Source organism: Acipenser ruthenus, chromosome 3 (assembly GCF_902713425.1).
Source record: "Acipenser ruthenus chromosome 3, fAciRut3.2 maternal haplotype, whole genome shotgun sequence".
Classification (NCBI taxonomy): domain Eukaryota; kingdom Metazoa; phylum Chordata; class Actinopteri; order Acipenseriformes; family Acipenseridae; genus Acipenser; species Acipenser ruthenus.
In genome coordinates this window covers 81,951,499-81,967,143 of record NC_081191.1, presented here as the reverse complement: position 1 = coordinate 81,967,143, position 15,645 = coordinate 81,951,499, and the positions used below count along the sequence as shown (strand labels likewise).

General features: G+C 38.8%; 1 protein-coding gene across 3 annotated transcripts in view; it reads right to left on the bottom strand.

Annotated features, from left to right (window-relative positions):
• The window catches only part of LOC117395001 (high affinity cAMP-specific 3',5'-cyclic phosphodiesterase 7A-like), a 45,096-nt gene that overhangs the window by 13,267 nt on the left and 16,184 nt on the right, over positions 1-15,645 (bottom strand). For 2 of the 3 annotated variants that reach the window (XM_033993817.3, XM_033993819.3), the window contains exons 2-3: positions 5,674-5,734; positions 1,591-1,923 (exon numbers count right to left, since the gene is read on the bottom strand). In XM_033993817.3, coding sequence (XP_033849708.3) covers positions 1,591-1,923; positions 5,674-5,734 — 394 coding nt within the window. The remainder of the gene's footprint in view (positions 1-1,590; positions 1,924-5,673; positions 5,735-15,645) is intronic. The other variant, XM_033993823.3, reaches the window with a different exon arrangement.

Below are 15,645 nucleotides of genomic sequence, written 5' to 3'. Positions count from 1 at the left end.
GTTCTTGTTAATTTTCAATGTATGGTTTTATTTCAAGTCTGTGAAAAAACACAGAAAAAAAAAAATACTTATATAAACCACAAGTGGGAGCCTAAAGCTCACTGAAGCCTTTGAAAAGAATTGCATCAATTTGTAATGGTAAATGAGTACAATAAAACACACTACACTCAACACACCAATTGTTCTGTACTACAGAGTAACGATAATAAACAATTATTTTTATTCCAACACTGCAGGTTAAAATACATGACATATATCAACGGGTTAAGTAAAACTAATAATAAAAACGTGTTCCTCCTTGTGGCAGGGTGAAAGCCCTGCCGGTGCACAGGTACAACATGTGTGTGTACCTGTGGGAATGCGGCTGGAGCTGTACATTGAATAAATTGAATAATGATGATGATGATGATGATGATGATGAGGCTCCAGTCACAGGTGTATAAAAAGGGTGATCACAGGTGTTAGAATGTTAGAATTAATGATGGTGAAGGTTTGTGTTTGGGTTGGCGTGTTTTGCGGTGCTCTTCTGATAATAGTGAGAATTATCATTGGTGTTTAGAGGAGTTTGAAGCCGTGTCTCAATGGAAGTGGCAGCTCAGTCTAAAACCACGGAGTAAAGTGTTTAGTATTGTTTTTGTATAACTGTTTGTTTTGGCCCTTGTGCCTTTTTATTTGTTAATGCTTTTTGTTATTTCTTACTGTATTGTGGACTAAACATGCGCAATAGCACTTCACTGCAGCTTTTTTGTCTCAGAGTCTCTATTCCTGCTGGTAACAGCTTGGCCGTGACGCTAGCTTGTCACACTTGGTGTTAGACATGGGAGACTAAGAGCAGGACTGCAGTTTAAAAAAAGATAAGAAAATGGAGCGGAAAGGAAGTCTGAAGGAGAAAGCGCTTCCATGGTGCCTCGTCTGTGCAGAGCCCGGGCACTATACACGGTGCTATCCCTTTCAGGGGAAGAGAAGTTACCACTGCCTAAAAGAAGAAGGGGAGGAGTGGCCGGTCCCAGAGGCATGCGGAGGAGGAACAGCTGCCGGCACGAGGGCCCAAGGGGGAGCCGTCTCCAGCTACACGTTCAGAGAGGCCAGCGTTGCTGCTGCCAGAGTACCCCACACCCTTGCCAGCTACACATCAGGAGGGCAACTGGGGCACCTACCTCGGTGCTCTCAAGGCCTCAAGTTGGTGCCTCGTCTGCGGGGAGTGGGGGCACTTCAGTCAACTGCCCCCTACAAAAGGAGGAAGAGGAACAGCTGCCAGAGTGCCCCGCATTGCTGCATTGCCGCTGCCAGAGTAACCCGCAGCCCTGCCAGCTGCATGTCCGGAGAGGCCAGCATTGCTGCTGCCTGCATTACCGCTACCGGAGTGCCCCATGCCTCTGCCAGCGTTGCCACTGCCAGCATGGTCACTACTGGAGTGCCCCGCACTGCTGTCAGCATTTCTGCTGCCAACATTGCCACTACCACCGCTGCCAGGACTGGAGTGTCACCCACTGCTGCCAGCATTCCCGCTGCCAGAAACTGAAGGAAAGGAGCCGGCAGTTATAGAGAGGAGGGAGGAGGTGAAGAGGACCACCACCCTTATGTCCTGACCTGGTGCTGATGGGTCTGAGCCTTCGGTCCAGGCTCCCAGACACCCGACATTGGTGTCCGGACCTTTGGTCGCTGGGCCTAGCTCTCGGGTCGCTGCATCACCAGGCACAGTCAGTCGTCTGGTCCCCTGCTTCGCTCCCCCTGGTGGCCCAGATGTCACTCCGATGTCGCCGGGGCTTGCACCTCTGCCGGCTGCTGCACCTGCCTGGTTGCCAGCCAGCGTTCCCGGTGCCCCATCCATATCGCCTGGGTCCCATGTCGTAGGTTCTCGGTCTCTGGGGGGAGGCACCAGGGTTGTGACCAGCCCGCCCTCCAAACCACCCACAAGATTCCCTACGGGGAGAGATGGACATGAGGGGAGGGGGTTGGTGTTTTAAGGAGGTGGACGATTGCGGCCATGTGTGTGGTGCACAGGTGTAATGTGTGTGTGTGGGGGGGGGGGGTTGATTGGGTTGGCAGGGAGGGGGTTAAATTGAATAATGATGATGAGGCTCCAGTCACAGGTGTATAAAAAGGGTGATCATGGGTGTTAGAATGTTAGAATTAATGATGGTGAAGGTTAGTGTCGTGCCTAACAACGCACCAAGAAGTGACAATATCCAGCACAACCCATGCCCTCAAGTGCCTTATTGCTTTTATAAAAAACGATTTATAAATGGTTTATAAAAAAGAAAGGAGAAATCTGTATAGTTTCTAAAGATTTAACATTTTGATGTATGTCCTTCCACAACAGAAAACAGTCCATATGAACTTTTTTTTTTGATTCAGTAAATGCATTTTTTATTTTTAAATAAAAGAGACTTTAAATTACTATGACCACCTTGCTTAGATGTGTTTCAGTTAATTTTTCTGACTTTAAATAACCAAAAAAACGTTGATTAGTTGTAGGTCCTACATCTTTGAGGTCCCTGTCTTCCTGCATATTTAGGTAATGTTGTTGCTAGGTAATTCACTCCATTTGGTATATGCTAGAGCAAGAGTTTAAGGTGTTTTGTTGGCATGAAGATTATTAAGTAATTAATTTAAAGTCAAACATATATATATATATATATATATATATATATATATATATATATATATATATATATATATATATACACACACACACACACACACACACACACACACACACATATACAGTACTGTGCAAAAGTTTTAGGCAGGTGTGAAAAAATGCTGTAAAGTAAGAATGCTTTCAAAAATAGACATGTTAATAGGTTTATATTTATTAATTAACAAAATGCAAAGTGAGTGAACAGAAGAAAAATCTACATCAAATCAATATTTGGTGTGACCACCCTTTGCCTTCAAAACAGCATCAATTCTTCTAGGTACACTTGCACACAGTTTTTGAAGGAACTCGGCAGGTAGGTTGGCCCAAACATCTTGGAGAACTAACCACAGTTCTTCTGTGGATTTAGGCAGCCTCAGTTGCTTCTCTCTCTTCATGTAATCCCAGACAGACTCGATGATGTTGAGATCAGGGCTCTGTGGGGGCCATACCATCACTTCCAGGACTCCTTGTTCTTCTTTACGCTGAAGATAGTTCTTAATGACTTTCGCTGTATGTTTGGGGTCGTTGTCATGCTGCAGAATAAATTTGGGGCCAATCAGATGCCTCCCTGATGGTATTGCATGATGGATAAGTATCTGCCTGTACTTCTCAGCATTGAGGAGACCATTAATTCTGACCAAATCCCCAACTCCATTTGCAGAAATGCAGCCCCAAACTTGCAAGGAACCTCCACCATGCTTCACTGTTGCCTGCAGACACTCATTCGTGCACCGCTCTCCAGCCCTTCGGAGGTATGGTTTTTTTGGCCGCAAGTCTTCCATGAAGGCCACTTCTGACCAGACTTCTCCGGACAGTAGATGGGTGTACCAGGGTCCCACTGTTTTCTGCCAATTCTGAGCTGATGGCACTGCTGGACATCTTCCGATTGCGAAGGGAACTAAGCATGATGTGTCTCTCATCTGCTGCAGTAAGTTTCCTTGGCCAACCACTCCATCTACGGTCCTCAACGTTGCCCGTTTCTTTGTGCTTCTTCAAAAGAGCTTGGACAGCACATCTGGAAACCCCTGTCTGCCTTGAAATTTCTGCCTGGGAGAGACCTTGCTGATGCAGTATAAATACCTTGTGTCTTGTTGCTGTGCTCAGTCTTGCCATGGTGTATGACTTTTGATAGTAAACTGTCTTCAGCAACCTCACCTTGTTCGCTGAGTTTGGCTGTTCCTCACCCAGTTTTATTCCTCCTACACAGCTGTTTCTGTTTCAGTTAATGATTGTGTTTCAACCTACTGTACATATTGAATTGATGATCATTAGCACCTGTTTGGTATAATTGTTTAATCATACACCTGACTATATGCCTACAAAATCCCTGACTTTGTGCAAGTGTACCTAGAAGAATTGATGCTGTTTTGAAGGCAAAGGGTTGTCACACCAAATATGGATTTGATGAAGATTTTTCTTCTGTTCACTCACTTTGCATTTAGTTAATTGATAAATATAATCCTTTAACATGGCTATTTTTGAAAGCATTCTTACTTTACAGCATTTTTTCACACCTGCCTAAAACTTTTGCACAGTACTATATATATATATATATATATATATATATATATATATATATATATATATATATATATATATATATATATATATATATATATATACACTGTATATATATTTTCAGAAAGCCAGTCATTTAAACAGGAACAACCCAATTTGTTAAGACATTGCATGTAGTAATGTAAATACTGTTGAAAAATATAAATATGGGCAGCAGTGTGGAGTAGTGGTTAGGGCTCTGGACTCTTGACCGGAGGGTTGTGGGTTCAATCTCCAGTGGGGGACACTGCTGTTGTACCCTTGAGCAAGGTACTTTACCTAGACTGCTCCAGTAAAAACCCAACTGTATAAATGGGTAATTGTATGTAAAAATAATGTGATATCTGTATAATGTGAAATAATGTATAATGTGATATCTTGTAACAATTGTAAGTCGCCCTGGATAAGGGCGTCTGCTAAGAAATAAATAATAATAATAATAATAATAATAAAAATATCCAGTTATAAATGAATGAAGAGTCAGTTTCACAAAACAATGGCTGATACCAACTAAAATGAGGGAAACAAAACTAAATATCTGACAAGTGAATCTGACCGAAGTTATAGAAAACAGCAAACTGGTTCGTAGTGCAAATTAATATAAATAGTAAGAAATGACAAGACACCTTGATGTATTCACTATCTTCCATGACAGCAGGTATTGTGACAGGAGTTTCCTTTGATTTTGGTGGCGCAGCGATACGTGGTTAGCACAGCTGCAGTGATTTGCCTTTGTTCCTAAGTAGTTCCTAATTGTGACATTGTGCTGAATATTGTAACAGTTTGGAACACTGATGGACCAATCAGCATGCAGCATTCGAACAAAAGTAGGTTGATCTCCAATTGACACTGTATACAGTCCTTAAATAATTTACTTTAGGTTTACCTGTCAAGCTATTCTTAGGGAAAGAACAAACTAACCTGTTTAATAAATATGAAACTCCTGTTGCCTAAATAATTTTTACGATTAGCGTCTGACTTTTGTAAGGGGATTCACTTCAAAAGTACATATTTTTCAACCAAAACACTGCCTTAAATCCCCAATCATGTACCCTAATTTTATCTCTAGAGACCTATCCAAAACAAATAAAATGATTAAACTAAAAACGGTGATGATTCTTGGATATGCTCTTAGCATTTAGTTTTGATAGTGTTTTGGTACAGTACAGTAAACTTGTACTAAATCCAAACCAGGTGGGATTGGACCCAGTTCAGATTTCAAATCAGCGAGTGCTGATTAAAAATGTATTCTTTAGTCTTTGTTTTTATACTCTACTTGTATTTATAACATTGCATGTTGCTTTTAACAGCTTCTAACAGCACATATTACATTATGGTTTGGATTACAGGTCAGTTTGGACTAGCAGGCTTCAGATTAGCAGGAATCTCCTGTATGTAACCGATGCAATTTTAGTGCAAGATGTAAAAAAGCAGATTTTAGGACAGCGCAGTAGTCATGGTACTGTACTTACCTAACATACGAATATACAAAGCAGTTTGATCTGAACTGTCATAGGAGATTGCCCCACGTCTCTGAAAAAAGAAAAAAAAGTAGAATAAATTCCAGTTTCACTTTTGTAGGATTCATTTGAATCCAAACACAACATTACTATGCATGTATTTTACAGCACATACTGTAGAGAGGTCATAAACTTCAAATTTCATGGAACGTATTTGCTTTCCATTAAAAAACCATGGAGAGTAGAGGACCATCTGTTAAATTGTGTCAGACAGACAACTCCTGTCTCATAAAATCCAATGCAACAATCACAACATGCTGTCCGTGCATTCAAATATCTGTATAAGAAATGTTTTTGGACGCAGCAGCCATGCTACTCACAACATAACATCAAGTCAGAATATGTTATCCATTAAACACAGTACAGAGTACTGTACGAAACGTTAAGCAACACATTTATAACACTGTATCACTGGCTGAAGATTACTTTATCCCCAAAAAACAAAAGTATACTTTTCAAATTACAGCTGATCCACCTTTTTACTCTGTGTTCCAGTAATGAAGCCGACATCTAGAAATGTTTAGTGGTACAGGTGCTGCATCTTGTACTGTACATTCGGTACCGAGGTAGGGACGTGCTGTAGTTAAGGATGTTGTAAGGCAATCTATTTATGTAATGCCTCAGGAAATTGAGGAGATGCTGTTTTGTTGATGTTTATAACACAATGAATGGACTAGCTGCACAAATGATACATGCATTTTGTAAATTTAACAAGAACAAGAACTCTGTTTCCTTTTTTTTTTTTTTTTTTTTAATACTGTTTTTAATATATTTCAATCACTGGGAATTAAGGCTAAAACAGAATGCAATTTGATTGTGCCTACCCCAAATGAAAAGTTATTTCCTAAACTTAAAGTTACAGTACATCCACTAAAATTGATCTTCAAAGTATAGCTGAGGCAACTTGTATTTTTCATTTACCAGTATTACAAATTCCACACAAGCTGAATACTAAAGGAAACTGCTATAACAATATTGTTCTTTTTGATTCAACATTGTCCACTTTCAAGGCCCAATTCTTTGTTAATCCACCGACATCATTTTTTTCTATTTTTCTTTTACAGTTTTTTTTGTATTTAATGTGTAGAGGGTACAATACATTACAATGCAAGTTTCCTCATGCCTGGACTACCCTGTACAATCGATCTTGTCTTTTACTTACTGTAGAGCTCACAAATACAATAAACTGCCTTCTACATAACACACTTAATTTTAAATTGGCTACAGAAAATTACTGTACAATGAATCTCAAAAGCCTAGCAAGCATAAGAGATTCAAATGTTATGTTCTAGGTTTCTGTCTTGAGTAGAACTACAGTAAGTAGCCCACCAATATACTACAGTTTAATAATGAAAACAAAAAAGGTTATGCAAAACCAAAAAAAAAAAGAAAATCAATCCTATATATATTATATATATATATATATATATATATATATATGAGAGAGAAGGCTGGGGCGATGCATCGATTTGGTTGATGCCATCGATGGTCAAGCATGTGCATCGTTTTGGGGTTTTACTGTGTACATTTGTATCTTGTTCAAAAATAAAAAAGGAAAAGTAATTGTATGGGTTCATTTTATTAATTTTATACCACGACACAAACAAATGGTGTAAAAATCGCTTTCCAAAAGGTAGCCCGCTTGGCCAGAAGCATCTTAAGCATCCCAGCAGTGTTAGTCCTCAGCAAGGCTGGGCAGTTTGTAAACAAGATCAGTTCCTCTTTAAAAGCAAATAATGGGGGCTCCCGAGTGGTGCATCCAGTAAAGGCGCTCCGCTTGGAGTGCAGGATGCACCCTATAGCCTGGAGACTGAAGGTTCGAATCCAGGCTATGTCACTGCCGACTGTGACCGGGGGATCCTAGGGGGCAGCGCACAATTGGCCGAGCGCCGCCCGGGTAGGGAGGGCCTAGATCGAAAGGGGAATCCTCGGTTCACCGCGCACCAGTGACCCCTGTGGTTGATAGGGTGTCTGCAGTTCTGCAGTGGAGCCATCAGATGTGTGTTGGCCTCCAGGCACTATAGGTTTGGTGGCCTCGCTGTGGATCCGCAGGGCAAAAAAAAAAAACAAAAAAAAAAAAAACACAACAACGGATTGGCAGGAGCACGTTTCGGAGGACGGGTGTTCCAGCCTCCATTTCCCGAGTCATCAGGGGGGTTGCAGCGGTGAACCAGGATCAAATAATAATTGGGGAGAAAACCGGGGTAAAAAATTGGCGATGACTACATCTAAAAAAATTAATTAAATAAATAATTAATTAAATAAATACATACAAATAAAAAAAACAAAAGCAAATAATGTAAATGCTATCCTGTTTCTTAAATAAAAAACTAAATATAAGAAATGGGCACAAATACAATGTTAGCAAATATGGAGCTTTGCATCTCTGCTTAGTGAAAAACTGTGAGATTTGCATCGCAACTGAAAAAAGCAAGCCACAGATGCTCAAATGCAGTGGTAGTCCTGACAGCAAAATACTGAACTGTAATGTCATTTTAATTCAAAGGCCATTACACGTAACACCGCATAGCAGTTAAACTAGGCACCCTCACGAGATGATCGCTTCTCAAGTATACTGTAGTAAAATAGGATTCTACAGCCTTGAGTAAACATAATCGTGATCATATAACAAGTTGCTTACCGACGAGGACTTGTTTTGATTGGTTTGATGTATTGTCCTCAACGATTGAGCTCCATTGACATTTGTATACTGTATTTAAACTGCTGATGGGAGGAGACAATTTTGCTAATTGTAATCATATCTGTCCGCTTTGGAGAATTAACCGCTTACAAGAATCAAATCATCATCTTATAAAACGGAGCACACTGTAGTAGGTTTTTCAGTTCGTCAGACAGTACTCATGTTTTAGCATCACAAGACACGCACACACAACAGAAAGCACATTACACAGTAGTACAGACAAGGATGTGTGTGTGTGGGTGGAAGGAAGGATTTAAGGTACATACAACAATGAAAAGAACAAAACTATTATGATATAAGCTTTTTAACTGTAATGTACACAGTCACAGGAAACTCAATGTTCTCACTTACTCATAAAATATCCTGTTGATTCAAATGTTAACAAATCAGATTACACCAGTACTTCCAATGGAAAGCTGCATTTTGTGTGGTTCTATCCTTCATGCACCAACTGTTATTTCCTTTGGAGCTCAAAAGGTTGACTACCGAAATAGTTTTTAAATCCTATGCATACCCTCTGTGGCTAAAGACAATTATGTCTTGCTGATCTCAACATGCCTTTTTTTGCATGTATTATACAGTATAATAGAAAAGTATGATAGTACATTTCTCCCCACCATGGCTGTAAATAGAAATTAAGAACCATATGTATCACAAAAAAGCTGATTATAGGCTACTGTACTGTACTAGGCACATGGAAAGATTCAACTGTGCTGCATTATATGTGCAGTACATATTCAAGACAATGACAGGAGTCTCATTATACAGTACCCCAGTTTTGGAGCATCTTGTGCTAAAGAATGTTCATTTGAATAAGCAGTTCTCTGGAAATACTGTACATCTACATGGGTGTCTCCATTATATCCCGGTTGCTGGGAATGCATTGTCAGCAGGGGACACAGAGCTAGAAGTACTGTACCTTGATAAAGTATGAATATGGATCAAACCCAGGTTACAGTACCATTGACTTTGTACAGTACCAGTTTGCATACCCACTATTTGCAACAATGGCAGCGTTTACATGCACAAATCATGACAGTTATCCTCATGACCTGTTTGCCGTACTTTTCAGGAAATGTGTTGCTATGCAGTTCTGATTTACGAAAAAGAAAAAAAAAGACGACCATACCAATGCAGATTACTCAATTCATAGTCATTTAGGGGAGGGGATATTTAAATGTCCGTGTCTGCTTACCAAGTAGGAAAAGAATGACTCTGAATATCGTAAGGAAAGCTTCATGCGTTGCCATGAAGATAAAAACAATTTACAAGAATAATGAATTCACGTGTTGTCGCGCACATTCTGAATTACGCTGCACATTAGCTACTTGTTTGACTGGTTACCTTTCCAACACACACACAAAATTATATAAAATATAATTTCTACAAGTTTTACTACTTAGAATTTATATTTGTGTGTGTGTTTGTGGAACATCTAAAAGTTGCATTTCATTAACAATAGAACCGCCTTTTACAATACATGTTTTTATTTTTAATATAACCTACAATATTCAATTTTTTTATATATAGGCTACACACACACACACACACACACACGCCTGTTATCTCTACTGGAACTGGCAGCTATCAATTCCGTCATTTTGTACAAGGTAGGAGAGATTTCATCTTGAAGCTAGCCACAGTGCTTCAGCAGAAACATGTCGATCAGAAAACTGCAAAGCTGCAGGCTGCAGCAGCTCAACCTGGATTCTGTGCTGCACAGAGTGACACACACGCAAGATAAATCATATATTACTTTCGTTTTAGATTAAAAACTACTTTTGTTTTTACAGTTTTGTATGTGCACATACCTGTTTACACACTAGTTTCTTTTGAAATGTTTATTTTATTATAGTTTTTCATTTTTTGAAGTAGTGCTTTATATGTGGCAAGTTAGAAAATAAACCCTTTTATGTTTAACTGTTCATTTAAATACGGCGTTTCGGCTGTGCAGATGTTTGATATGATGTGCTTGAATAAAACTTTTGGAGTTGTATCCGATAGTTTGTCTTTCATTTCAATATTGACTGTGTTTCTGCTGGAGATTACTTGATATTAAAATCAGAAGAACTTAACTGCTGAAACCTTGTGAGCCACAAGCACGATTCCTGCTCCGGTTTACATGGGTTTTAACAGCTATTTTTATTTTAGAAAGCGATTGACCCTGCCCCTAATGTCGCGCTGCCAAAAGGACGTCCTTTTGCTGTTTCACGATGTATTCGCGTGACAACGTCACACAGTCATGACTGTAGAGTCTATTTTCAAGTGCATGTAAACCAAGCCAATGTTATTTAGCAATGTATTAAGTGTTAAATATTGTTTGATGCACAACACTTGCATGGCAATAATACCTCTTGTGAGTGTGTCGAACACTGATTTGTCTTACCAAGTGGTAGTTATAAAGCTGGTGAATTAACAGAGTTAAGGCAAAGGGTACCAATATTTATGAATTAACTCAATTGACTTTCATAGAGCTGGAGTCACAAATATTGGTACACTGGTTGTAGTGTAGGTCACAAGATCTGGTTGCAGCTACAGTAGACCACTAGAGTGATAACAAAATACCTATAAATGAATAATTACTGTACCAGGAAGCAGTGTAACTTTCATCTAACTCTCATTCCACAACCAAAGAGCCAAACTATTTAATAGAAAATAAGGGACCAGTGATAATGTTCCTAGTGCGCATAACATTTTAATTTTTAATTTGGTTAGCACTCCTTTAATTCTGCAGATCCGCTCTATATTCCCTTTCACAGTACAGTAAATGTCAGTTTTTGGTTGGTTAAATCATTATCCCAGTCTGACTGTGTGCAAACCACCATTTCTCAGCTGAGCCGGTATTTTTCTTGAGCTCATTGTCAAAGACATAAAGCTCACTGCAAAGAGCCCTTCCATGGGGTCCTGCACCCCTCCCCTTCACTGCTGCTTCCCTGCAGAGATGTTCACGGCTTTCAGGTCAAAGCACTTGTACATTCTCAGCTAACCAGAAACTGCAAACACCGGCAGGGCTCCAGAGCAACATTCAGCTTGCTGCTTGGGGTGTCTCCAGATGACATCAATTGCATTCTATGACATCAGTTGGCTAAACCAATTTGCATACTTGGTTTGTGTTCATTACCAAGCCCAACCCTTCGACTTAGCCAGTTGTATTACAAAAATGGTGTGACAAATGCAGCATCCTCCACTATAGCTGTATACTCTTAAATTTATATATAATTTTCAAATAGTGTTAATGTACATGTACATAAGGAAAATGAAAGTTTTCAATTAAGATAAAAAAAGGCACCACTACGCACTCCCCAGTATCAGCTGAGCTGTGACAAGCCAGGCTCCTCAGTGGTTAAGATAAAGGCTGATAAGCACAAAAGTAATGTTTACATAGGGTGACCACCAGATGTCCCGGTGTGACCGATACCATCCCCTTTTCCCATTAAATGTTCCAGTATCCCAACGTTTTTCCCCCTACCCTTAATGTCCCGGTTTACAACAGAAATAGACAGCAATCCTTGCGTTAATTATGTAACCAATCAGCAATCATATTGATGGTTCCTGAACAATATTTTTAATATAGTTTGCTCTACTAAAAGTATGCAAAATGGTCAAATGAAAGGTAAAAATAGCATAACATATGGTTAGAACATGTAGTTCATGTATACAAATTAGAATGGGAAGTTGCAGTGGTTGTACTGCAGTCAGAGATTGTTGTTTTTTGATGGTTTATTGTTAAAACAGTATAGGGATAAAAAACACTATTTCAGATAAGAAGCATCTGTGTATGAAACTGTTCTGAATCAATCTAACTAATTCCTCTCATAAAAATGTGTATTGCAGTAAATCTAGTAGAACAGAATAAATCTTACTTTAATACATCATATTGCTCAAGAAAAAACTTTTTTTTTATGAAAGAATTAGCCAATAAGATCACAACTTTTCTTTCTTTAATTCTAATTACAGTATGGCCTTCAAAGTGATATGAATCAAATTTTGGTCGATTCCCAGCTTTTTTTTTCCCCACATGCCTCCGTAACTATGGAATACTCTCCCACATTAACAAGAAGTACAGCTGGTGGTTGCTCAAGTTTTAAATTCAGATGGATTTTTATGCAAATAATTTGACCTGCCAACAGAAGTTATTTTTTTGTTTAAGTGTAGTTTAGCCCTGGCTTGCTAGTGTTGTATATTACATTCGTTTCTGTCCGATTTAGTATTTGTAATGCTTGTTTTTTTTGTTTTGTGACTAGGACACCCAAGACCCTCGTCTGAGTGTGATTTATTTCCTAATAAATCTTTTAATAAATTGAAATGTTCTACTGGTAGTCTAAAATGGTAAAAAAAATACTTGAAAACAATCGCTTTTACAGGTATGTGTGTGGTTTATTTCTCTTCTACCTTAAAGTGACGGTACTTTCACAAATATAAGACTGCTCCATGTAAACCAACTATAATTTGAATAAATTAAAAATGAAAATAGGTAGCTTTCCTATTTGGTTCATATATTGTATGTAGTGTATTATTCTTTTGTTAAACAATACTTTGGAATCACCACAATGAAGGACCAAATCAGTGCAATTCCCATTGGATTAACCCAACATTGAGACTCTCTCTCTGGGGACTGACTGCATGAGAATGCCCTGTCTTGTTTCTTTAGCCACAGTATTGACCACACAGGGACACTTAAAATATTTGAGAACTATAAGCTTATTTGCGCTGGTGCTGTGGAAAATTGATACACAGGTGTTGCATTACAGTAACTGCTTCGTGGCCAACATTAGTCTTAGGATAACATTAAAAAAAGAATGCCAACTGAATTTACAATCACCCTGCATATCCTGTCTATTTGTTTTATTTTTCATGAGTTTGAACTCCTTGCAGAGTCAGTGTCGCAACTTTTTTTGTAGCAAAAAGGATTTGTAGTTTTTACATTTGTATGATTAAATTCCACTTTGCTGCAGTAGTTCCACTTTACTAAAAAAACAAACAGTCAGAACTACAGAAGGAGAGTCTTTATAGCCACTGACAAGGGTCTTATGGAAGAACAGGATTCATGCTGCATTGCTTTTACCACTTCAAGAAAAAACCACAAAAATAATAAAATTACCAAAGCCAACGAGAGGAGATTCTAAACAGATAAAGATTACTGCAGTCAACAACAAAAATTCTGAATAATGAAAGATAAAAATGTACTGTCAGCCCACTGTAAGCACACTGTACAAGATGTCTCAGTACTGAACAATTTTAACACAGGAAGTGACCACAGACTTGTAAGATGCAAAATACACCTAAACACAGCACAATCAAAGTAGAAATGCTCCAGAAGCAAAGCCTGGTGTTTCAACTGGAAAAGATGAAGCAATTGGGGTAAACATCGCTGGAACACAGAGTACAAAATGCGACCAGAAGATCACGCAAGAGACAAGACCTCATGAAGAAAAGAAGGGAATGAAACAAACAGCAGCTCTGAAGTCAAAGATTGAATACATTGAGCTCTTTGTATTAAGCAAAGAGAAAGTGCCAAACGACTGAAACAACACGTCAGTGATACTTTTACATAAGAAAGGAAATAAAGAAGACCAAGAACTACAGACCTATTAGCTTACTTCCTATAATCTACAACATTTACCAAGATACTCACCAACAGATGTCAAGATAAATCTGACTCAGCACAATCAAATGAGCAAGCAGGATTCAGGAGTGGATTTAACACAATGGATCATCTTCAAGTTGTACGGCAAGTGATTCAAACCAGCAACAAGTACGAACTACCACTTTGCTTGGGATTCATCGACTATGAAAAAGCCTTTGACTCTGTTTACACAAGATCTGTATTAAGCTCTCTGAAAAAACAAGGAATTGAGAAAATGTACAGACTTGATCTGCACCATATACAAGAATGTAACATCCACAGTAAGACTCCATAAAAACAGCAACGAAATCAAGATTTAAAAAGTTGTTTGTCAAGGAGATACAATTTCCCCAAAGCTATTCACAGCCACCCTAGAAGACATTTTCAAAACACTCGATTGGGAAAATAAAGGGGCTGAAGATCAAATGGAGCCTACTTGAATCACCTACGATGTGCTGCCAACATCCTCATATTTACAACGTGCCCAGAAGAATTACAAACAAGAATACAAGAACTACACAAGGCTAGCATCAAAGCGGGTTTGAAAATTCACCTGAAGAAGACTCACGTGGCAAGATGAAATTAGGAAAAATGCCAGAGCAACATGGGTGAGAGATGCAGCAGACAGGATTTTGTGGAAGAATCTTGGGGAGGCCTTCATCCAGCAGTGGATGGAATGATGATGATGATGATGATGATGATGATGATGATGAGGATGATGATGAGGAGGATGAGGATGATAAAATTGATCAATTATTTTTTAATCGATGAAAGAACACAGGTGTGATAACTAATTGATTAATCATTAAAATTGATTAAAACCTAGTGTATACACACACACACACACACACACACACACACACACACACACACACGGATAGCAAACAATTACTCTATATGCCTAAATATTAATTGACTAATCTATCTACCTAATTATTATTTGTTGTATGTGCTGTACACCAGCAGGCAAGGTCAATCCATACCAGATTCCGGGGTCGGGAAAGCACAGTTACTTTAAAATTATCCAGGACACAGAAAAGAAGAATCAAGTTTTTTTTTTTCTCTTATGTCCTGATTTTAGATTCCAAACAATACATAGACTTAAACATCGATGATGATCATACACTTTGATCCATCAACTCCCCAGCTTTTGAATATTTTATATGATTTTTTTTTTCTTTCTGTATATATTAACAAACAGCAACTACATATCACACAATTCCTAAATCATCCAATTCACTGCAAACTGGTTTTGTACAGTAGATTGTGTTTAGCATTGCAGACAGCCGGAAGCTCAGTAACTCATCAATAATTTCAGATGTGTTTCTTCTCAGGGAAACAGGACGCAATGCACTGTAAGCAAACTTGGGATGTCCTGCCTTCCAGGGCAAACCTGTCAATCTTGGCATTGGCCTATAACTAGCCAGTAGAGAAATATTTGCAGAGGCATGCGCCTGCCATAAATGTGCCACGACCAAATTAGGCGTCTCAATCTGCATTGGCATCAGGGCATATAACTTTGGAGATCCATGGACAGAAATAACCTTATTACAAGGTCCATTACTCAAATGCTGCATATGCAATAGGGTTCTGGTCT